At 51.0% G+C, this 23,297-nt stretch overlaps 1 protein-coding gene across 2 annotated transcripts in view; it reads right to left on the reverse strand.

The window, feature by feature from the left end:
• BCAS4 (breast carcinoma amplified sequence 4) overlaps positions 1 to 23,297 on the reverse strand; it is a 54,938-nt gene that overhangs the window by 22,928 nt on the left and 8,713 nt on the right. The window contains exons 2-4 of one of the 2 annotated variants that reach the window (XM_033094966.1): positions 18,278 to 18,349; positions 9,098 to 9,199; positions 4,274 to 4,408 (exon numbers count right to left, since the gene is read on the reverse strand). In XM_033094966.1, the coding sequence (XP_032950857.1) occupies positions 4,274 to 4,408; positions 9,098 to 9,199; positions 18,278 to 18,349 (309 nt within the window). The remainder of the gene's footprint in view (positions 1 to 4,273; positions 4,409 to 9,097; positions 9,200 to 18,277; positions 18,350 to 23,297) is intronic. The other variant, XM_033094967.1, reaches the window with a different exon arrangement.

Below are 23,297 nucleotides of genomic sequence, written 5' to 3' on the forward strand. Positions count from 1 at the left end.
CTCTTCTGGGAGCACCTGTTCTTCCAACTTCAGACTGACTCTTATTCATGACCCAGGTCTCAGTTTACACGGCCCTCCCAAAGAGGCCATCCCTGATCCCCCTCACAGCAAGCCAGGGCCCTCTTTCGAAACGACTGTCTACTGAATTTCCTTAGGATTGGGTTGTTGTCTGTATTCTCGACAACACTAGACACAAGCTTCCTGAGGGAAGAGATGACAGCTCTCTCGCCAGACAATATGGGATAGAGTCAAGAATGTGGGTTCATACCCTCATGCCCAGCCATGTGACCTTGGGTAACCTTTCTGTGCCTCAGTTTGCTCACCTATAAAATGGGGATAAAATAGCCCCTCACCCATGGGGTGTTGAGTTGACAACAGTGCCTGGCCCTGCAGGGCTGGCTCTGTGTCACCACCACCACGACACTTGTTCACCACTGAGCGATGAGGCATTCTGTCTTGTACCAGGACATTCTTTCCAAGCAAAGCTGGCTTTTCAGGCCCAGCAACACTCAGAACCCTCCTTTGGAGACTTCTGGAGTCTTTCTCTTCCTTTGTATTCCCACTGCTTTAGTGGAGGCTCTCGTCACTTTGCATCAAACCCAGACCAGTTTTCTAGCCAGCATATAGTTGTGCCCAGATCGGCTGACAGGTAAGCTCTCTGAGGCTTACAGCAGGTCCATGACCTGCCCACAGTCACACAGCTAAAAAACGCCACAGTGAAAGAGAAGTACAATTCTTAGTTAAAATCTTGGAACGTTATAAGAATCAATGGAAAAGTATAAGCAAAATCTTTGCTTGTATGTAGTGCAGCATGAAAATGTGGACCTTTACCATGAAAACATGCACATTTGGGTATCTGGGCGCTGAGGGCCCAGGACACCAGGCTGGCCCTCACTCTGTGGACTGACCACAGAGCTCTCAGGCAGTTCAGCTGGGCTTGGGCTGGGCTTCAGGGGAAGCTCGCCAGCAGCTGGTATACGGGCGTCCCGAGGCCACCCCCTCCACGGCATCCTAGGGCCAGCCCAGGCCACAGCCAGCACCCAGTCACAGGGACAGGTGCGTCTGGGTCCGTGTGCTGGGGCAGCGGGTGGAGGGACTCTGCCCCACCCAGCTGCCCCCCACCTTCCCCATTACATCTGCAGAGCGAGGACGTAAAGAGAGAAAGGACGGAGGCAAGGAGGCAAGGTAGGTCTGGCAAGGCAGAAAAAGCAAGGACCAGTTTTCTCCCGTCCCCCCAAAGGGCCCCTGCCCAGCTCCAGGGTCCCCACCCATTCCTGACTCTGGGAAGACCATGGTGGGGGCAGCGATGTGTGGCCTATTTCCTCTGGGGAGTGGGCTTCCAGGGGAGTGGTGTGGCTCACCCCACAGGGACAGGACCCATTGCGAGCATCCCCATGGTGCCAGGCGATGCCCAAGAGCCCCTGTCCCACCCCAGCCTCCACGCCACAGGAGCCGTGGAGGGCGGGCGGGGGCAGGCGAGGGGATCTGGGTTGTGAGGAGCAGCTCTTCACTACTGCAGGGGCAGAAGGGCTGCTGTAGACTCTCTGAGGGCGATGGCAGTGGTCAGTGAAAGGCAGTGTCCACCTCAGGCCAGCACTGAGGGGAACTGACTTGAGACAGTGTGAAATCCCGGCTCGGGGAAAGTCCAGATGCAAGGAACGCAGAACCATCTGGGCGTTCTTCGAGGACTCTACCCCCCAGACAGCAGTTCCAGTTGTTGAAACCAGACACAGAAAGACCTGGCAGAGCCAAGCGGTACAGAGCGCTGGCTCTGGGACCAGGCCTCACAGGTTCAAACCCCAGCTCCACCGCTTCCGGGTGGGCAAGCAATTTGACCCTTCGGCACCTCAGTTTACCCAACTGCAAAATAGGGATGACGACCAGACCTGCTTCTTGGGGTAGGGTGTAAGGTGCCTGCAGAGTCAGGGCTGCAACACAAGCCATGAAGACAATGAATCTAGAAGGTACCCTCAGCTAGCACCCTAGGGGCAGATGCAGCCCTGGAAACCCCCAGGCCTACACACGTGTGTGTGTGTGTGTGTGTGTGTGTGTGTGTGTGTACATGCTCACCTGCACCGTCTGCCCCAGACAAAGCCCTCCTGGGACTAAGATCAACATGCCGGGGGTACAGAATGACTCACCACCCCTGGCTGCAGCGTGTTTCCTGGAACAAGTCACCACAGGTAGGCCTGGGGGCCCCGCGTCTGGCAGAGATGAGATGCTGCAGGTCCTGGCATGCCCAGCCACATCCTGGTGGGATCCTGCTGCAGGAGTGGGCGGGGGAACCCCAGTTCCGGAGCCCCCTGGGCCTGAGTTCCAACCCCAGCACTGATCTCAGATACGTGACTCTCCCTGTCCAGGCCTTGGTCCCTGCCTCTAAATGGGGACACTAGTGCCAACCACATGGGGACAATTGTGCAGATCATCCAGCAGGCCACAGTCAGCCAAAGTCCTCTGATCTTCCTCCCCTAACATGCTTCTAAAGGCATCAGGGGCAGAGCACTGTGTGATTGGGGCACCCAGGAACAGTTTACCATAACTCCAGGGAGAGGCGGACAAAGGAAGCAGCTCATGAGTTCACTGTCATTGGAAAGTAGAAAGATTGCATTTATCTAGAGGAGGCAATCCCAGAGGGTTTCTCAGAGGAAGTAGTATTAACTTGGGCTCTGAAGGATCAATAGGAGTTTCTAGACCATGAGATCTGTGAGTCCACTCTCTAGCTGTTACTGCCTTGGGCAAGTTACTCACCTTGAGGCAGGCAGGTGAGCAGCACATGCCTCAGGCAGCTATAAGACAAGATGGAGCAAAGGGGCCTGGCAGGGACTAGAGACTGAATGCCCAGTTAGGCCTCACAAGTCACGTTGTGTACATAACATTGCCTGGCCAAACGGAATGAATGCACACATGCCAAATTGTCTTGGGCTGCATGAGTACAACCCCTGAAACTTCCTAAACTTCCATTTCCTCATTTGTCAAGTGAGAATAATGTTACTACCCCACACACATGAGGACTGGAAAAGGTAAACGAGTCAACACACATGAAATGCCTAATGCAGTGCCTGGAACACTGTAAACACTCAATACGTGAGCCTTTGTGGTAACACAAAATGGAGATGTGGGAGCAGACAGGAGGAACAGGGGGAACACAGCAGCAGAGGGGGGCCCACAGGAGAGCCCAGGAACAGTGAGAGACCCCACTGGGGGCACAGGGTGGTCGGCTGGGCAGACATGCCAGGGACAGGTCAGCCAGGGCTGCAATCCAGCCTTGTCACAGCAGGCTGTGTGTTCCCAGACAAGTCCCTTCACCTCCCTGAGCCTCAGTCTCCTCATCTATAAAATGGGAGTGATGGTAAAAGCACCTTCTTCCAAAGACTGGTGTCAGAATTAGATGCCATATAAAACAGCACACAGAGCACTTAGAACAGACTTAACATAAACCATCATTATAATTATCAAATACAGCCTAGGACAGGGTTTCTCACACTCAACATGACTGACATTTAGAGCCAGATAATTCTCAGTTGTGGGGGGCTGCCCTGCACATTGTAGGGTGTTTAATAGCATCCCTGGCTTCTACCCGCTAGACGCCAGTAGCACCCCTCACCTCCAATTGCCAACCAAAATGTCTCTGACACTGCCCAATGTCCCCTGGACTAGGGGATCAGCACATGGTAAGTTGGAACAACAGACATGTTTTAAACACTAGAAGTCTTAATTTCAGGATGAGTCTGGCCTCAGTTTTTCCATCAGTAAAAGAGACACAACGATCCTTCCTTTTATAGGAGGTGGTAGGGAGGATCCAGGAGGCAGAGATGGAGGCAGGAGAGGCCTTTGCAAGTCACAAAGAGCCACACACAGGCTGGACACCCCACCACTGTCCCCAGGCTCTCTGGTCTGCTGGAGGGTGACTTGTGCCTTGGGAAGGAGGAGCTGGCCTGAATTCTGGATCTTGCTCTGAGCACGTCCTTAGGTTTGTAAGGACAGGACAGGAGGGCAGGGTCTGTTTCTGCTCAGATGGCCCACACCACTCAGCATACAGTGGGCGCTCAATAAATGGTGGACGAATAAGCGAGCCTGAAACTCAAAGCTCACAGCAAGAAGAGATGCCCAAAGGAGGGACTGAGCCACCCAGCCACCTGGGCCAGCCCTCCCCTGGCCAGCCAGACACCATTTCCTGTCTGCAGAAACGAGACATGCCCTTTGAACTCTCATTTCCTGAGCCCCTCTCCCCACTCCAGGGCCTGGGAGGAGGTGGGCGGTGGGAGATACTCACATTCCTGAAGGAGGGGAGCCCAGCGGATCCCAGCCACCTCCGCAGGGCCTGTGAGAAAGGCCCGTGGTCCCTCTCAGCCTGAAGCACATGGTCTTCCAGGAAGGAGACATGGTGCCCCACCATCTTGACGAAGGCCTGGTGGAGAGAGGGGAGAGTGGGGGTGCCGCATCTGCCACGGACTGGAGCACATTTCTGGCTGCGCTCCCTGGGCGAGCGGAGACACCAGGCCCTTAATCACGATCACTGCCGCCAGCGGGCTCCTGGAGAGGTCAGGCCTGCTTAGGTGGGAGGTCACCTTCAGGAACCCTGACTGACAATGACCGTAACAGCTCCCACTGATAACCAGGCCTGACCAAGCCTCTACTTGTGTCCTCCCACACTCTCCCCATAGGGACCCTGGTTTACAGAGGGAAGCCAAGGCTCAGAGAGGTTGAGTCATCTGCTCAAGGTCACACAGCTCTCTCTAGGCCTCACTCTCCACAGGGCCTTTGCACCAGCTCTCTCCATGCCAGCAGCACCCTTCTCTCTGTCCTTGATGGGATGAGTGCTGCTCATCTTTCAGGTCCTGGATTGACTGTCCCCTCCACAGAGAAGCCTTCCCAGACCACCTGATTGAATACAACCCGAGTCACTGTGGAGCCACCCAGTCTTCTTAGCCTTCCTCGCCCTCTGAACTTCTTTCTTGTGTATTTATTTACAGTCGACCTCCCTCTAGAATGTGAGTTCTGAAAGAGCAGGTGCTGAGTCAGTGTTGTTCACAGGCCAAGACCAGAGCCTGGTCAACTAGAAGGGGTTCAGCTGGATGGTGAATGTATGCACACATGAATGAATGCATGCATGCATGCACGGATGAATCGATGCATCCGTAGCAAAAAGTCACTGGATGAACCCAAGATGGCGGCATTGTTGTGCGGTTGCCGCCCTGGGGCTCTGGCAGGGGCAGAGGTGAAAGGCTGAATAAGCCACATCAGGGGTGTGTGTGTGTGTGTGTGTGTGTGTACAGTGGGGGGATACGGGGCCATGGGCTGGAAGCTTCCTCTAACCAGGGCTCTGGCCCTAGAGCTCAGAGGCCTCACTCGGCCAGCACATCTGGTTGTAAAACACAGGAAAAAAAGTCCTGCGGTCCCCTTCCTCCAGCCGATTCCAATTTTACGCTCCCTGCGCTAATACCAGTCTGGTGGGGAGTGAGGCCGCTGAGGAATGCACGCTCATGAGGTCTGACCAGCTTCCAAAATGCTTGCCAGCAAGGGCAGGCCGGCCCAGCCAGGCCAGGAGAGGCCAAACCTGGGCCGCCCCAGCCTGCAACCACCTGGAAGAGATAAGAGACAGGGGACACGCACACATGCATCCCCACAGATGGGGGCTGGGGGACAGAAAGAGGGTGACAGCTGATCACAGCCACCCTGGTGGATGGGTGTCGGGAGTATAGGAGTGTAAAATAAAAATTCTACGTATTTTTCACTACAATGAAAATGTATTACTTTTATTATCAGGAGGGAAAGAGGGAAGGAGGGAGGGAAGGAAGGAGGAAGGAAGGAAGGAAAGAAGGAAGGAAGGAAGAAAGGAAGGAAAGGGCTCTATAAATGTTTGTTTTTATTATTAAAACTGATAAAGGGCCAACTTCTGGACTAAGATCACTTTGTGGTTCCCAAGCTCCCCCACAGTGGGTTGCACTGATCTGAGAGCAAGGTGGTCTTGGGCTTCCTGGAAGCCCCCGGGCCCGGGGCCAGCTGGGCAGCGCGGTGAGTATCCATCCCACACAGAGTTTGCCTCTCGCAGCCTGTGGGCAACAACCACCATTACAGCTTGTCCTCACTTAGCTGTAATGTGCCAGGTGCTGTCCTAGCGACGCACAACACAGTCCCAATTTACAGAGGAGGAAACTGACTCTAAGAGGATGTGTGAGTTACCCAGGGAGCAGATCTGGGGCCCAGGTGGTCCGGCTGTGGAATCCATCTTCTCCTTGGATGGGTCCTGTTATTATTCTCCAAACAGGGTCCAGATTCCACAACCTATACTTACACGGTCAGCCCGTGTCCACTGCTCCAGCCTCGCCCCTGATCTTGAGCTCTATACCCACCCACAAGTGCCTGAGAGGTCTTCCTCTTTCCAGCCTCTGGGCCTTTGCACAAGCTCTTCCCTCCCCAGGATTACTCTTCCATCTTTCAGATCTTAGCATAAAGGTCATAACCCCTTGGAAGCTGTCTCTGTTCCAGGTCTGGACAGGCATCCCCTCCGCAGATGCTCACACAGCTGGTCTGTCTCACCCACTGCCCCCCACATGCCATAAGCAGGGGACCAGGAACATCACCCCAGCTGTGTTCCCAGCACTCACCTCAGGGCAGCCCAGAGTGAGCGTTCAACAAACGTTTGTCGAGTAAATACTGATATGATTTAGGTTCAAGAGCCTCACTAGTGTTACCCCATTTTAGAGGGAAACAGAGGCTCAGAATTTGCTGGGGGTCCACAGCAGGAAGAGAAAGCGTCAGGATCTGAACCCATGCAATAGGACTCTAGAGCAGAGCTTCCCAACCAGAGGTGACCTGGCAACATCTAGACACATTGTAGTTGCCACAGAGGGGTCGGGGTGGGGGGATGCTACTGGCATCTCATGAGCGGAGGCCAGAGATGCTGCTAAACATCCTACGGTGCCCAGGACGGCCCCCCCCAGAGACTCAGGCCTAAAGTGTTAACAGCACCGAGGCTCAGATGCCCTATACGAGAGCTTGCGTTCCTAACCATCAGGCTATCCTGTCTCTTCAGTGGCTTCCTATTCTCAGGATAAAGGCCCAAATCCTGACCTTGGACTGCAGGGCCCAGACAACAGGGATCTCACTGCCCAATTTCTCCAGCTCCACTCTGGTCATGTCTCCACAATCTGGCCACCACAGGATCCTGCTGGTGTCCCCATCTCCTTCCTGCCATGGAGCTAAGATTCTTCCTTCCTCCGAGGCCCTGCCTGAGCTATGACCCCGCCCACACCTCCCACCTAACAGGGCTCCTTCCACACCCCCTCCACGGCCCGTGGACTCCACTCCTCAGTCGCTACTTCCCTCCAGAGCACTCACCTCCCTCTAAATCACCCTCAGTAATTGTGATTGACAGAGTAACACCCCTCTTCCCTAAAGATGTCCATGTCCTCATTACCAGAACCTGTGAATTTATTACCTTACATGGCAAAAGGGACTTTGCAGATGTGATTAAGAATCTTGAAATGGGGAGATGATGCTGGCTCATCCAGGTGGGCCTGATGTAATCCTAGGGTCCTTATAAGAGGGAAGGGGAGTGTCAGAACAGGAGAGAGGCTGGAAGATGCTATGTGTTGTAGGCTTTGAAGATGGAGGAAGGGGCCATGAGCTGAGAAATGCAGGCAGCCTCCCAAAGCTGGAAAAGGCCAGGACGAGGATTCTCCCCTAGAGCCTCCAGAAGGAACCCTGCTGACACCTCCACTTTAGTCTGTAAGACACGTTTTGGACTTCTGACCTCAGCAGCTGTCAGATAATAAATTCATGTTTTAAGCTACCAATCTGGTAATTTGTTATAGTGGCCAAAGAAAACTACTGTGGTCATGCTTTGTAGTCGTGTCTCTCCTGCTGGAATATGGACGTAGATGTATCTGTCTTCACATTGTGAGGGCCCCACAGTGGCACATAGTAGGCCCTCAAAAAATGTTAGTGGACTGAACACTAAGGAAAGAATTGGGCTTGAGAGCTGGGCTGACCCAAGCAAGGCAAGAACCAGCACTGCAAATGCTCACTTTTCCCCCCTTTCAAATGTGTGGAATAAAATTCAAATGAATCAGCTATTCCAAGGGCAAAGTTTTAATTATACTCCTGCCTCACTCTCTGCTGACAAGAATGTTAATTCCTTGCTAACTCCAGTGCCAACTGCCATGCTCTTTTCCTCTGTGCCTGGGAGGGGCCCCCGTCCCCTCTGTCCAGGTGACAACGATTACGTTGCAAGTTCCTCCCAGCCTCTGGGTCTGTCTCTGTGCAAGGAGCCAAGATCCCAAGCTGAGGGCCCCAGTTCGTTTAAGAGCTTAGGCTCCAATGGATGGAACTGAAATCCCAGCTTCACGCCTTCGCCATATGACCCTGGGTAAGTGGCTTACCTCTCAGAGCTTATGCTCCTCCTCTGGAAGATGGGACAGTAAGGGGACCAACTTTGCAGGGCATCAAGGGGAAAAATGAGATACCTTGCAGGTTATTCCAGTACCCACACAAATGACAGATGGGGAAGATGAGTCAGCAGGGAGGCAATGGGGCATGGCAAGGACTGTGGGGAAGTAGAAAGCACATACCCCACCTGAGGGCAAGAATACAGCCCAGGGGTTGGAAATGTTCTATCTGAGAAATAGAATATGGGTCGTCTTCACATGGGGGTTTGTATGTGTAAAAGTGCACTGAGCTGCCCTGAGCTGCACACTTAGATGTGGGAGTTTTATGTATTTATACCTGGAACAATAAACAAATGAAAATATTAGGTTGGTGCAAAAGTAATTGCGGTTTAAAAGGTCAAAAACAACTGCAAAAACGGCAATTTCTTTTGCACCAACCTATTATTTAAAGGGTTATCAAAGCTTCTGAACTTCCAAAAGCAGCTTACCATTCCGATTTTTTTTTATAGAAAGCAAATGGGATGCTTTACATAAATGCACACTTGTCACACTTTTTAAACGCCGTGTGAGGGTCGACCCCCTTTGCCACTGACCCCTTCCCCTGAGTCGAACGCCTCACGGCCGGGTTAGCTTCTTGGAAGAGAGGACGAAAGAGCCAGAAGAAGCCCACAGGATCTCACACAGGAAGCGCATGCACCTGGACGCACCTCCAGCTGGTCCACTTTGGTGTAGACGCCACGCATTTCTGTCACCTTGGCCTTAAGGAGTGGGATGTTTTCCTCCAAGATCTGTGAAGTGTCACTCCTGATCTGCAAGGAACAAAACAGCCCATCAGGCCTTCTGCGCCCTCTCCACCACCGGAAGCCGCCTGCCTTTGGGCTCAGTCAGGGTCTGCAGAGACCTCGCTGATGGCCAAGGCACTGAGTGGCATCCTGCCCAGGGACAGGCCCAGGAGCCACCCAGAGTCCCAGGGGGGGACTCACACCCCCACCTCTCGGGACCCAGACCCACCCAGGTATTATGTACTGAACCCCAAATTGTTTCCCCGCAAACACCCAACAACACCCATCCCAAACTAAGTATCTTCATTTTCTAAACCACTGAACTGGATCAAATGCAAAGACTCAAAACCTCTAAACCAAAGTCAAGGTGAGTGGAGTTTGCATCGCCCTGGAATTAATCATACCGACGAGTAAAAAACAATCACTACCATTAACAACGAGAGGGTGCTTCCTCCGTGCAGATACTGCTGAGACCTTCCCGGGCACCATGCGTCTCATTTCATGTTCAATTTCTTCTGCTTGGAAGGACCCCCCAAAGCGACTAGGAACATGAGGAAGCTACAACTTTCCCTTGTTCACTGAAATCGGACACTTAAGCCTCCGTTTTCTTTGAGCCGAAAAGACCACGCCCAACCCTTCAGTGTGAGAGAGATTCCATTTCCATGTCACCATGTCCTTCCCTTGCAGAGAGGCGCTATACACACCGCTCTCAGATTCTAGGAGCATCCAAATCCCCTGGGGGAATCCTGTCAAATGCTGATACCCAGGCCCCTCCGAGCCTGGTCCAGTTTGTCTGGGGTTGGCTGACAATCTGTGTTTTCAGCCAAGTTCCAAGGCTATGCTGGAGTTGGGGGTGGGGGGGTCTGTGAACAACCAGAGAAACACCAGTGAGCACATTAGGAGCTGGACTCGGGACTCAGACTGGAGTTGGAATTTAGCTATATTCACCATGAGCTGTGTGACCTTGGGCAAGTCACTGCACCTCTCTGAGCCCACTTTTGTTTACTTGGACAGGAAAGCAATTACGATGGCCCTGGCTTCCGTGGCATGCTGTGAGGATAGGACGTTTGGCAGAGTGTTTGGCATGGTGTGTGCAGGCAGCTTCTGACAGGGTCCTCAACACTCCCTGCCTCCTGGTGTCCATGCCCTTGTGTGATCCCTCCCCTACACTGTGTGCTAGACCTAGAGACTCGCTTCTAATGGAGTCAGCCAAAATGAGAGCTGTCACTCCTGAGACTAGGCTATAGAAGACTGTCCCTCTACCTTGCTGTCGGTCTCTCCCTCTTGCCCTCTCTCCTGGTCACGGGCTTGGATGAAGCAAGTGGCCATGTGGCTTGGAACTGACGGTGACTTCCGGCCAACGGCCAGTAAGGAACTGAGACCCTCATTCCAATGACCCACAAGAAGCTGAATCCTGCCCAGAACCACTGACATGTCTGGACGTGATACTGCCCCACCGGAGCCTGGCCAGTGTCCTGACTGCAGCCTGAGAGAGACCCTGGACCATAGGACGCCGCTGGGCTGCTCGCAGATTCCTCACCCACCGACACTATCCAATAATAAAGATCACTGTGGAAGGCACTACGTTTGGGGAAATTGGTTATGCAGCAATAACTAACACAGGTGACGACTCAGCATGAACTTCTAATTTTAAAAATAGTTTTGAAAACTACCTGTGCTTCCTCCTTTTTCTGGCTAAGTATATGAGACTTCTTGGGGTTTTCCTGGAATTCTGCTCCCACCACCCTTCGGGATTCCATCTCCCTCCTTGCTCTTGGTTTCTCAGAAGCCACCCCATGGTCCTGAATGTCTAAAATCACACACCTCCCCCTGGCTCCCCATCTCTGGTCATGGCACTGCCATCTCCCCGGACCCTGGCTCCAAGCCCACTGTCCTGAGGGACACACTCCTTTCCTCTGTCCTCACCCCATGAGGCTGAAGATGGGTCCTAAGAGGGTGGCATCTGGCTCAGGCTGCCTGGCTTCAATCTCTGCCCTGACCTCCCCGTGCCTCAGTTTCCTCATCTGTAAAATGGGGATAATACTAGTGCTTCTCTTGAAAGAATGCTTTGGGGATTAAGCGGGGTCATCTATGCATGTGGCCCACAGATATACCTGATTCGGCTCACAAAGTATTTTCATTTTTAAATTTGATTTAATTCCAAACTTTAAAATTCAAAAGGGGCTCCTAGGAGAAATGGCCGATGCTAGGGCTGGGGCAGGGAACATGTAAGAGCCGGGAGCATCTTGTAGAGCCAGAAAGTAAGGAAGTGTTTTAAAAAAATAAAGGATGGGAGCATGTCAAAAGAACACAGGAGTCAACCTGAAAGAGCCAAATGGTCAACTCTGGAACAATCTGAACAAAACAAATGATGTAATATTGGATTATAACCCATAGCATAAAATGAAAACACACAAGTCTCATAGGAACAACTGATTGAACAGGCAATGGACTGGGGGACGTGGCAATGTTACTGAGGAGAAACCTGTCCAAGACTGACACCCCAGTGACGGCCTGTGGGTGACAGGTGTCCCCGGATACAATGTGATGAGAAGGCACCTCACCTCTGTGGCATTCTCTCCAGAAACCCATAAGCCCCGTCTAACCACACACACAATAACCACCAGACAAACCCAAACTGAGAGATCTTCTATGAAATACTTGACAAATATTCCTCCAAACTGCCAAAGTCACGAAAAGCAAGGAAAGCCTGAAACTGTCCCAGACTGCAGGAGACTAAGGAGACATGATACCTGAATGCAATGTGGTACCTCAGATGGGGTCCTGGAACAGAAAAAGGACATTAATGGGAAACTGGTGAAATCAAAATCAAGTGTGTAGGTTAGTGGGTGGCAACGTACCAGTGCTGGGTTCTTAGCTTGGACCAAGATATGTGGTGACAAAAGATGTTAACAAAGGGAGAAACCGGATGAGGGGATTTGGGAAGTCTCCGTACTAGTTCTGCAACCTTTCTGTAAATCTAAAACGATTCCCCAGTAAAACACATAAATATGGTTTAAAAGTATTGAAGTGATTTAGTCTGGATTTACAACTTCCCTGAAGAAGCCAGCAGCTTTGGCAGCACTGGGCCAGTGGCCCCCCAGGTCCCAAAGCTGGGCTGAGCCGCGGCTGTCCCCTCCAGATGGGACATGAGTTCTCGGTATCCACAGCCACCACAGCCACCACCCCTCCCGAATGCCTCACCCTATCCCCTTGACTCCCGCAGGCACCTGCATTTGCTACCGTGACAGGGAAAAGTCCTCAATGTCCCCTTATTTCCCCAAGGCCACATTTCTAGTGAGAACCCATCTCTCAACAAGGGTAAACTCAGCAGAAATCGCCATGATGCAAAAAAGGAGAGAGAACTCATGGCAAGGTCTGAACAGAGTGGATCAAATGCAATCTTTTCTTTCTGCTAATTTCTAAAGCAACAAATTGGTGGGGCCGGGGAGTGTGAATTGGGAGGGATTGGTCTCAGCAACCTACAGGAGACACAGGAACACTGTAGGGAGGAGATTTATGGAGCACTACCCTGCCCTACCTAAATCCACAGGGAATACAGGAGCAGGGTCTGTGGGCGAGCGAGAAGGCCCTCTATGAAGAGGCTTCTCCACTAGCTGAAATCGTAGGCAGTGGGGAACTAGATATACGTGCCCGGAAGGCAGGCTGCAGACATTGGGCGGAGGGGAATAGATGGTAATCCTTAGGGTCTGAAAAGCCCCCAAACCTTTCTCTTGGTCCTCCCACGGGATGGAACCGTAAGGGAAAAATGAGGGTACTTAATGCAGGCTGAGTCAAGGGGGGCATGATATCACTACCCACGAGCAGTCACCACGGGATGATATTGTGAAGAGGAAGTATTTTATCTTCTATCTTATTTTATGGGCAATGAAACCGAGAAACATTCAGAAAAACGAAACGAGCTGGCCCAAGGTCACAAAGCTACAAAGTAGGACAGGTGGGGTTCCAAGCTAGGTTGGTCTGAGGCCACCACCCCCACGCACCAGAGGTCTGCAGACACGTTCTATTGGGCCCATGCAGAGCCAGCCTACATCATGTCTAAAAAAAAAACCCACAACCAAGTTATGTGCCAAGTCTGACATTAAGGAATATTCCCCTAGAGACCCAGGTTTCTGGCTACTTGTAAAAAAATCAGACACCTCGTCACACTGAGCCCATGCTCCACGTGGCAACATCAGCTAGAGCTGGGTGACAGCGGCCCCCTTTGTTCAGCCACAGTCCCCACCACTCCCTAGAGTCTCCCCAACATGGCGTGCGTGGACACCCCATGCACTGTTCTTCCTATAGGGGAGTCAAAGGAAAGCAATCCATTTCTTTTCTCACACCCAACCCATACACATCATCCGTCACAGGCCACCTGAGAACATGTGTTTTGTACGTTACCGAGAAGAGCCAAGAGATGTCAGTGAGGAATCAGTGCTTTCTGAGCCCCTGCCAGGACGAACCGCCCAGCCAGGTTTATCGGCCTGGGGACCTGGCCGACCCTTCCTCAGCCTGCTCTACCCACACTTCCCAAGCTGTTCTCTGGAGCCCAGGAGTCTGAGCAGCGGAAGTGGGGGTTATCACACAGCAAAGACGGCTGTCGAGGATGATTCAGGGCCCCCAGGAAGGAGAGCCAAATGCACTTGACCCAAGAACACACACCAATGCCAAATGCAACTGCTGGGCTGAGGCCAACAGGAAATTTTCCCCATTTATGTGAGCAAAGTAAGAGTCTGCTCCCTGCCAGAAGGTAGGCCCGAGGCCACTGGGGTTTCAGAGGGCCCGGACAAGCCGCCCAAACCCCAGAGGGCACTGAGTTGGAAGGCCTTACAAATCCAGTTTCTGGGGATCACCTCGTCAGTGTCACCACCCTCTGGTGCTTCAATACTGATGGAAATAACGTCAGTAGCTACCTTGTAAGGGTCACTTAGTACATAGCAGGCACCGTGCTAAGCGATTGTTTTTAAGTGAGTATTAGTGACATACGGTAAAGGGCCAGGCCTTAAGTGGACAGCTTGATGAATTTGTACATGTGTTTACATCTCTGTAACTACCACCCAGAGCAATGCATAGAGCACCCCACCACCCCATGAGGGTCCCTCATGCCTCTTCCCAGGGACGACACCCTCCCAGAGCTAACCACTCTCGTGACGTCCATCATCTTGGATTAGTTTTGCCTATTTTTGAACTTCATATTGAGGGAAATTTGCAGAATATATTCTCGTGTCTGGCTTCTTTCAATAACCATCACGTTTGCGAGATCATTTTGTAGTTGTGCACATCGTTCATTCTTTTCCATTGCTGTGCATGAATAAACAATTTATTCACCCATTTCTACTGTCAGTGGACATTTGGGCTGTTTCCAGTTTGGGGCATCATGAACAAAGCTGCTCTGAACATTTGTGTGTGAGTCTTAGTGGGCACTTGTTTTCATTTCTCTTGAGTAACGACCTAGGATTAGGATTGCTGGGATGTACGGTAAGCATATGTTTGACTTTATAAGACACCGCCCAACTATTTTCCAAAACGCCTGTACCTTTTTGCATTTCCACCAGCAAATGAATGAGAGCTCCAGTTGCTCCATGTCCCGGTCCACACTTGCTATTGTCTGTTCTTTTCATTTGGGCCACGTCCCTGACTCATCTATTCCCCACAGTAGCTCTTTAGAGACCAATACCACTGGCAGTGGGTTAAAGATGGGCTCCCGTTCTTTATGTTCCTACCATGAAGAGGCGGGGTCCATGTCCTCTCCCCTGGGATCTGGGTGGGCTATGTGAAAAAATATGACAAAAGTGACATTGTGTCAATTTCCACATGCAAGCCTCCAGATACTGGCATCATCTGCTTCCTGTTGCTCCGGGGGCCAGATCGCCATGCTATGAGGCACCCCAATCTAGCCATGCAGAGGGCTGCATGGAGGAGAGGCATGCCAATCACCCTCCCAGCCCAGACATCCGACAAGTAAGAGAAAGAGCCACCTTGGACATCCCCAATCCAGCAGGTGCCATAAGGCTCAGACGAGCCACCCTCTCTGTGACCTGCCCTGGCCCACATCATAAATGAGTTGTTGTTTTACACCACTAAGTTTTGGGGTAATTCAATGCAGCAACAGATAATCAGAACCATTACCTCCATTTTACAGAGGAGAAAATAGAGGTACAGAGAAATGACATGCTGTGCCCAAGGCCCCACAGTGGGAAGAGTCAGAGCTTGAAAGGGAAGCAACTGGCATTAATCTAGGGTCAAACCAGGTCGCAGGCACAGTGTAGTGAATTCTAGTCACAGAGAGTGATAGAGGACAGGCCAGCAGCGAAGTTAATGCATCAGACGGAAGCTGGGTTCTCATTTCTAATAGCCTGATTTTATCAGAAATGAAGTGGCTTCTCTCAGACCTCTAACTTGATCAGTGTTACCCAAGGCTATGGCAGGGACCCGGGGACAGGGGTCTATGATGTGATATCATGTCTCCAAATGGGTCCCATACAGCCTTAGCTTGTATCAAAAAAGAAGAGGAGGTCCCCAGCCAGGAATGAGAGCTGGACAGCCCTCTCTGTGCTATGGAGCCCACGACACCTGGGCTCAGATACACCAGGTAAACTAAGCATCAGCTGGGTCGCAGAGGACCCCCCATTTAAACGGCATCAGCACAGAGCACCAATATAGGGGCTGCAAATTCAAAATGCCTCCAGGGGCCACAAAAGCGGTGCACTAGACACCCGCATTGATTTGCACAGAAACAGGCTGAGACAGTCTTCACTTCCACGGGAAGTGTACTCTCTTCCATTTCTTGAAACATGGGGCCCTATGGGTCTGGTTTTATTTGCCCTCTTTCAGTAGGGCCAAAAGGACAGAGAAATGTTCTCTGCCATGAAGCACACGAGCACACGATGGAGGTACCTGGCAGGTGGTTGTGGAGTCGGGGAGTCCCCCACGGGAGCAGGGGGATGGTGGCAAGCTGGACAGCACGCGTGCTGTCCACAGGGGGTGGCCACCATGCAGCTCTGACTCATAACGGCCAGGTGGGAAGAAGCACCCAAGGGTGGGGAGCAGATCTTTGTTTTTCTAAGAGAAGCCAGAAATCCAAATTTTTGTATATGACACAGGACAAAGGTCAGCAGTTAGTTCCCTTTTGTCCCCCAGAAACATCCCATAGCTGCAGGCAGGACCGGGCCTACGGGTTACCTGTGTATGACCTCAGTATTAAAATCTTTGCATAAATGCATCTCCAGGCTTTGAGTTCGGAGAGAACCTTCTTGATGCTGCCTGCAAGCTTGGGCCTCCTAGCAACACAAACACTGACTTCCCAGCACAGGAAGCCTTGGAGGTTTTCAAGGCAAGCGTGGCCTGGGCCCCTCTCCGCCTGCCCAAGGTGACTCCCACCCCAAACTCTCTTCCTGGTGGACAGCGAGTCTCCATGCACACGAGGATGGGCTAGGACTTGACAACAAAAATGTCCCGGGATCACCAGTCCATGCCATCTTTCTGCCTACGGGTCCTCACTGTCCAGGCCGTGCCTGGCATTCCTTTTCTACAGGCCAGTCCATTTGCCTGGATGCCCGCCCTTCCCAGCAGCTGAATTCTTTCTGTTCCTCCTTCAACCCCCAAATTAATCACCACCTGTTCTGCAAAGCCTTCCCAGGCAGAATTTAACGCCTCTGCTCTTCAATTTTTTTTTTTTTTAAGCAAATAAGGCTTAGGATTATGTGCCCAGTTCCTTCTAGAAGTTCCTTCCATATCCTCCAAGCTCCTTCCCTCTTTCCCTTTTCAAAAACCTCCACAGCCTCCCTTTGCACATGAATACACCATCATGACAGTACTTCAACACTGGATGACAGTGACTGGTCCACAAATCAAGCTCCCCCAATGGACTGGGGGTTCAGGGGGGACAACGGGACCCAGTCAGAGAACATGCCCAATGTTTGGTGATGAAGAAAGGACTGTCTGGGCTGTTCAAAGTCTGTCTTGTTACCCAGCTCCCACCTGGACCCCCATCTGAACTGAAAAATTGCTTTCAAGAGAAAAGGTCCTCATGGGAACGGTTCTGCTTTGTTCACTGCTGTGTCCCCGAGGCTAGTACAAGGTAGGTGTGTTGAATGGGGATGACAAGGTGCCCATCACATTGGGTTGCTTCACGGGGAAATGAGATGATACAGGAAACACGCTTTGTATGGTGCCTGGCACAAAGTAGATGTTCACTAAACATCTGGGGCTGCTATTATTGTTAATCTCTTGGGCTCTCGCAAACACCCCTCCAGACCTTGCTTCTCAGGGTCACAAATCTGTATCACTGGGCCCAGCCAGGCTTCCCCCACTCCACAATATGGAGTTGTCCCCTTTGGCCTTTCAGGCGGAAGCCTCAAATCCTGGTTGCTGGGAAGTTCCCTTTAATAAGTTTGGGAACGTCCAGAAAATTCTGTCATTGCTCCTTGGGGCCTCCCCCTTGACTGGCAGCAATCCTGGAGACACCAGGATCTAGAGGAGATTTCTAGAGGACTTGGAGGGAGCTCTTGTCTTCTGGGCCCAAGGCACCATCTTCTATATTCGTCCTCACCCAGACAAGAGGATTTGATCAACCCTCTCCAAAAAAAAAACCATAATAAAACAAACAAACCAGGGTAAGAGGCAAAAGCAGAGAGAGCAACAGGATTCAGGAAGGAACCCAATGCCTAGCCCCGCCACGGGCTATGGCGTGGGCAAGAGGCTTCTCCCAGGCCTCACAGGCCTGCAGCCATTTCCTGGCTGTCTCCATGTTTGCCTGGCGAACTGCGCAGAGCTGAGGAAAGTTAAATATAGTCTTAGCATCCCCGCTGAACGGCTCCCTGCATCGGTGCCCGAGAGTGCCACCTGGTGGCCCACGCCTGGCTCCTCTGTGGAATAAAAACCATCTCAAGGGGAAGGACATTGGCAAGATGGCCGCCTCAGGAAGCCTTGGTGTTGAGAGTGTGAATGAGGGTGTGAGAGAGAGTGCGTGTGAGCCACCGCTGGCCGCTGCCCCACTCCTTCTGGTTGCTAAGTCACCACACAAATGGCTTCCCCAGAACACTCCAAGAAGGGCCTGGAGTCTGGCCTGGGTCTAAATTCACACCTCAGGCAGACACTCACCATGTCAGTCAGGCTGCAAAACTCTTCCAGTCTGAGGAGCATCCCCTCGATGGTCTCTTCCACCTCCTTCGCCTGGAAAGAGACAATATCCTGGAGATTAGCAAGTGGTTTCCAGGGAGACAAACGCCCTTCATTTTTCTTTTTTTAAAAGCAAACGAAATCTTAGGATTATCTGCCCAGTTCTCTCTAAACCTCCTTTCCCTTTTCAAAACCTCTCATTTGAAAGAGTGATAAGCTGGCAGCAATCTTGATACCTGTGTACAGAGGACTGGTTAAAACCACCATGGACCATCGATCTATGCAGTTTTCAAAGGAAACGAGATAAATAAATACCAACAGGAAATGACAAAGCTACCTTTACCATCCCTGTTGTTCAGATGAGGAAACTGAGGCTCAGAGAGGTGAGGTAACCTGCTCAAGATCACACAGCTAGCCAGTGATGGGGCCAGGATTCTCATGCAGTTTTGAGTCCATGGCCTCAAAGCCTGCTCTTAAAAACACTGAGAAATAGTTCCTAAGAAACACCATGGAGAAGAAACACAAGTTGTAGAAGATGTCGAGTATCAACCTATCCTTGTAACAACACCAAAATATGTACGTGGTCACCAGACAAAGGCCTGCAGTGATATGTACCAACCTGCTAATAGTCAATATACTTACACTAAAATATGACTCGTTGTTTATCTGAAATTCAAATTTAACAGAGCGTCTGGTAGTTTCTCTGGAAACCCTATTCGTGGTGCTTACTTAGACCTGGGGCGTAGAGATTGGGGGATGGGGTCTGACAAGGGAGGCTTGAAGGTTTTATGTTATTTGAAGGGTCCAAAACTCAAAAGTTATCAGGGCCAGCCAGTAACATAAGTGAGGGGAGCAGGCCACCGGGGCCTGTGGTGACCTGAAAGTGCTTGCCCAGTTCTAGCGCAAGCAGCCACTCAGGAAACAGGCTCAGGGGTGCCAGATCCTTCCATTTTTCAAGAGAAGCCAGAAATTCTAATGTTATGGGAAATGTCCCAATTTTTGAAGAGTGGCACAAATTTAAAAAAAAAAATTTTTTTTAACACTCCATGGGCCAAGCAAAACATGAACGTGAAGGGGTCTGCCAGTTTACAACCCCTGCTTTAATCACTTGCGTCAAAATAAGCTTGAACTTTTTCCTACCTCAAGTATGTATAATTTTCATGGCTTATAAAATACCTGTATTTCTTCTTCTTCTTTTTAAATTACCAGGCATGTAGGAAGAAACTTCACCTAGACCATGAACCACTTTCTCTGGCTTACCAGGGCAAATTGTTCTGCTCCAGGCAGGCAACACCAGACATTTCTGGGCAGGCCTGGTGCCCGCCTCCCCCCTCCCCCCCCCCACACACCTGAATGTTCCCCTCACCACCCACTTGTCCCCCAAGAAATGTTTAAACAGTGTCAGAGCCTACTGCTTGCAGCCCCAGCCATCGCTTCCACAACAAAATAAACGACTGCACACACACACACACACACACACACACACACACACACATCTTTCTGGCTGGAGTATAAATAGAACCCAGTGGCAAATTTAAACTCTGGAACCTTCATCTCACAGCTGGGACTATTTCTGTGCCCAAACGGGGGAGGATTGACAGGGGAAGGCGACCTCAGTGGAGGGAGGACTGGGAACCACACAGGAAGTTCTCCCCACCCCTAAAATAAAATCATGGTAAAAAAACGTCCTTGATGCACCCAGGCAGAAAGAAGGAGCCGAGAGACCACTGAGGTGGGAGGGGGTTGGTCCTTCCTCCTGATGTGAAGGAAATGATAGCAAGAGGTGGGAGAGGAACACAGGTGCGGAAGACCCCCTTCCAGAGCTTAGTTGTAGGCAACGCAGACCCCACCCCAGCTGATGGGCTGCCTCGTCCCCAAGGCATGCCTGAAGCTCTATGCTCGTAGGAAGCAAATCTTAACCTTCCCCAGCATGTGCGGAAAGGAAGTGAGTCAGTCCTGGGTTCAAGTCCTGTCTTCTCTTTTGCCAGCCACGTGACCGTAACCCAAGGGCTTAACCTCTGCACTCTGGTTGGTTCCCTTGTAACAGGAACCCCCATTGGGGGTCCTGTTAGGAGGTGAACAAGACATCATCAATGTGGCTAAATCATTTAACACAGCGCTGACACACAGTAGCTGCTTAATAAGAGGTTGCTTTCTATATCTCTCCACTGGACCATAAACACAATGGCAAATCACTATAGATATGGATTATCTCATTTGATTCTCAGAACCCCATCCAGTAGGTACTGTAATTTCCCCCTTTTTATGGATTGGGAAGCCAAGGACCAGAGAGTTTACATCACTTGCTCAAGGTCACACAGCTCATAAATACTGAAGCCAGATTTGACCCTGAGCGCTCTGACTCCAGAGCTGGAGTTTGCAACCACCACGATGCTCTTTGGGGAGGAGGAACGCTCTTCGTTGCTGTCTGTCCGCTATGGTCTCCCCCACCTCCTGGTACCCAGGGCTGTGCACCAAAGCAGGAGAGAGCAAAGAAAGCATCGGCTGACTGTCTGGTCAGCTAAGGCAGGAATAACCCCCAAGACATTCCCAAGCCACAGGAAGGAGCTCAGGAGTAGCTACCGCACCAGGCCCACAAACCATTCATGGCACAATTTTCTCTCCAGATAATCCCCTAAGTGGCCTCAGAAATCAGAGTCCTACAGGCTGCAGCCCACACACCTTTTCAACCAGCCCATAACAAAAATGAATGCCCTCGCCATCCTTTATAACTCCCTGGGCACAAATTGTCCCACTCCGAGGGCAAGGAAGCAAATAGCTCACTTTAAGTGACATTCAGGGCACGACCGGTGGACATTTCTTTTTAACACGTATGAATCATGGCATTCACTCTCTTCTTCCACATCCCCCCTTCCCCCAAAGTGCCAATTCAAGCTTCCCAGTGGCATGACAAAAAGCCGAAAAGGGGCTGGCCCCTGCCCACCAAGGGACTGGCACAAGAAAACACAAAACGAGCCTCCACCCACAGTCTTCTCCAATTCAACACATGGAAACTCCACTGTCCAGATGCTCAGGCCACATACTGGGGGCACCTTTGACTTGTCTTTCTTTCTCACCCCCACTCCATCCAATCTGTATGTAAACCCTCTCAGTTCTGTTTTCAAAATGTATTGCAAATCCCACCACTTCTCTCCACCTCCCTCACAACCATCTGGGCACCCTCCTCTCTTGCTGAGACTGTTGCAGTGGCCTGCTCACTGGTCCCCTGCTTCCTCTTTTGCTCTCTTTCCATCTACTCCTCTGAAAGATCCTGTTAAAACCAAAGCCCTCCTCAGCTCAAAAGTGTCCCTTGTACCACTAGGATGGCTATGACCACAAAAACGGAAAACAATAAGTGTTGGCAAGGACGTGGGGCAACCGAAACCCTCATACACTGCTGGTAGAGGGTGAAAGTGTGCAACTGCTGTGGAAACCAGTCTGGCAGTTTTTCAGAAGGTTAAACATAGAGTTAGCCTCTGATCCAGCAGTATATCCGAAATAATTGAAAACCTACGTTCTTAACAAAAACTTCTACATTATTCACAATAGCCAAAACGTTAAAATAACTCAATGTCCATCAAGTGATGAATGGACAAACAACATGTAGTCTATCCATACAATGGCATATTATTTGGCAATAAAAATGACGTCCTGACACACGCTACAACATGGATGAACCTTGAAAACATGCTGAGTGAAAGAAGCCAGTCACAAAAGTCATGCAGTACACGATTCCTTTGATGTGGATGTCCAAAAGAGGCAAATGCACGGAGACGGAAAGTATATTAGTTGTTGGCTCTCCCTAAGGGATTGGAGGAGGAGGAAATAGGGAATAACTGCTAACGGTTATGGGGTTTCATTTTTGAGTGACGGAAATATTCTGGAATTAGGTCATGGTGATGCTTGTACAACACAGTAAATGTACTAAAAACCACTGAATTAGAATACTTTAAAGTGGTCAATTTTAGGTTACATGAATCACATCTTAATTTAAAAAAAAAAAAATCATCCCCTGTTCTTCACTTCACTCAGTAATGCCAAACGGAGGCCTCCCAGCCTCACGCCGTCTGGACCTTCCACCTCCTCTGCAAGCTCATCCTCTACTGCTCACTCCCCACCAACCACAACACCGTGTCCTCAGCCCAGGGCCCTTGCACTTGCTGGTCCCTTTACTGGTAAAGCTCATCCCACGCTTCCTTTGCTCAACTGTCTCTCCGCAGACAGCCCTTCTCTGAGAGCTTGCAGCTCCCCTACCACTCCATGTCCTGCTCCAATTTATTTGTCTCTTTAGTTTTACCACGAGCAAACATAGTATGTATTTTACTTGTTTCCTCTCATCTTCCGCCACCAGAATGAAAGCTCCTGAAGGGCAGGGGTTTTAGTCTCTTTTATTCATTCTCCTTTGTACTCCCAAGGCCTAACACAATGCTTGTCACAGAGTAGGCACTTGTGTTCCTAAAGATGACGCTCCAACAGCCTCCCATGCTTCATACCTTTGTGTGATATGACTTTGCCACTTTGCCCATGAGAAGCGGGGGATCCATTCTTCCCCACCCCTGAATCTGGCTGGGTCCATGACTTGCTTTGACCAACAGAATGTGGTAGAAGCAATGCTCTGTGACTTCCGGGTCTACGCCTCAAGAGAGTTTGCAGCATCTGATGCACCCTCTTAAAAGACAATGGCCGTGTAAAGAAATCCAGGCAACTCTGCTGGAGAGGCCACATGCAGGAGAACTGAGACGCCCCAGCCGCCAGGACCAACTGCCTGACGTACGTATGAGTGAGACCACGAGCACCTCCCAGTGCAGCCGCATGCGTATGCCCAGCCAACACCATGGAGGCAGAAGGACCGCTCGGATGTGTCCCCCACCAGCCTGCAAAATCATTCGCCATAAAATGGTAATTGTTTTCAGCCACTAAGGTTTGGGGTAGTTCGTTACCTGGCAATTGGTAACCAATATTCATTGCAGGAAAGAAAGGAAGGAGGGAGGGAGGGAGGAAA

Source organism: Rhinolophus ferrumequinum, chromosome 23 (genome assembly GCF_004115265.2).
Source record: "Rhinolophus ferrumequinum isolate MPI-CBG mRhiFer1 chromosome 23, mRhiFer1_v1.p, whole genome shotgun sequence".
Taxonomy (NCBI): Eukaryota; Metazoa; Chordata; class Mammalia; order Chiroptera; family Rhinolophidae; genus Rhinolophus; species Rhinolophus ferrumequinum.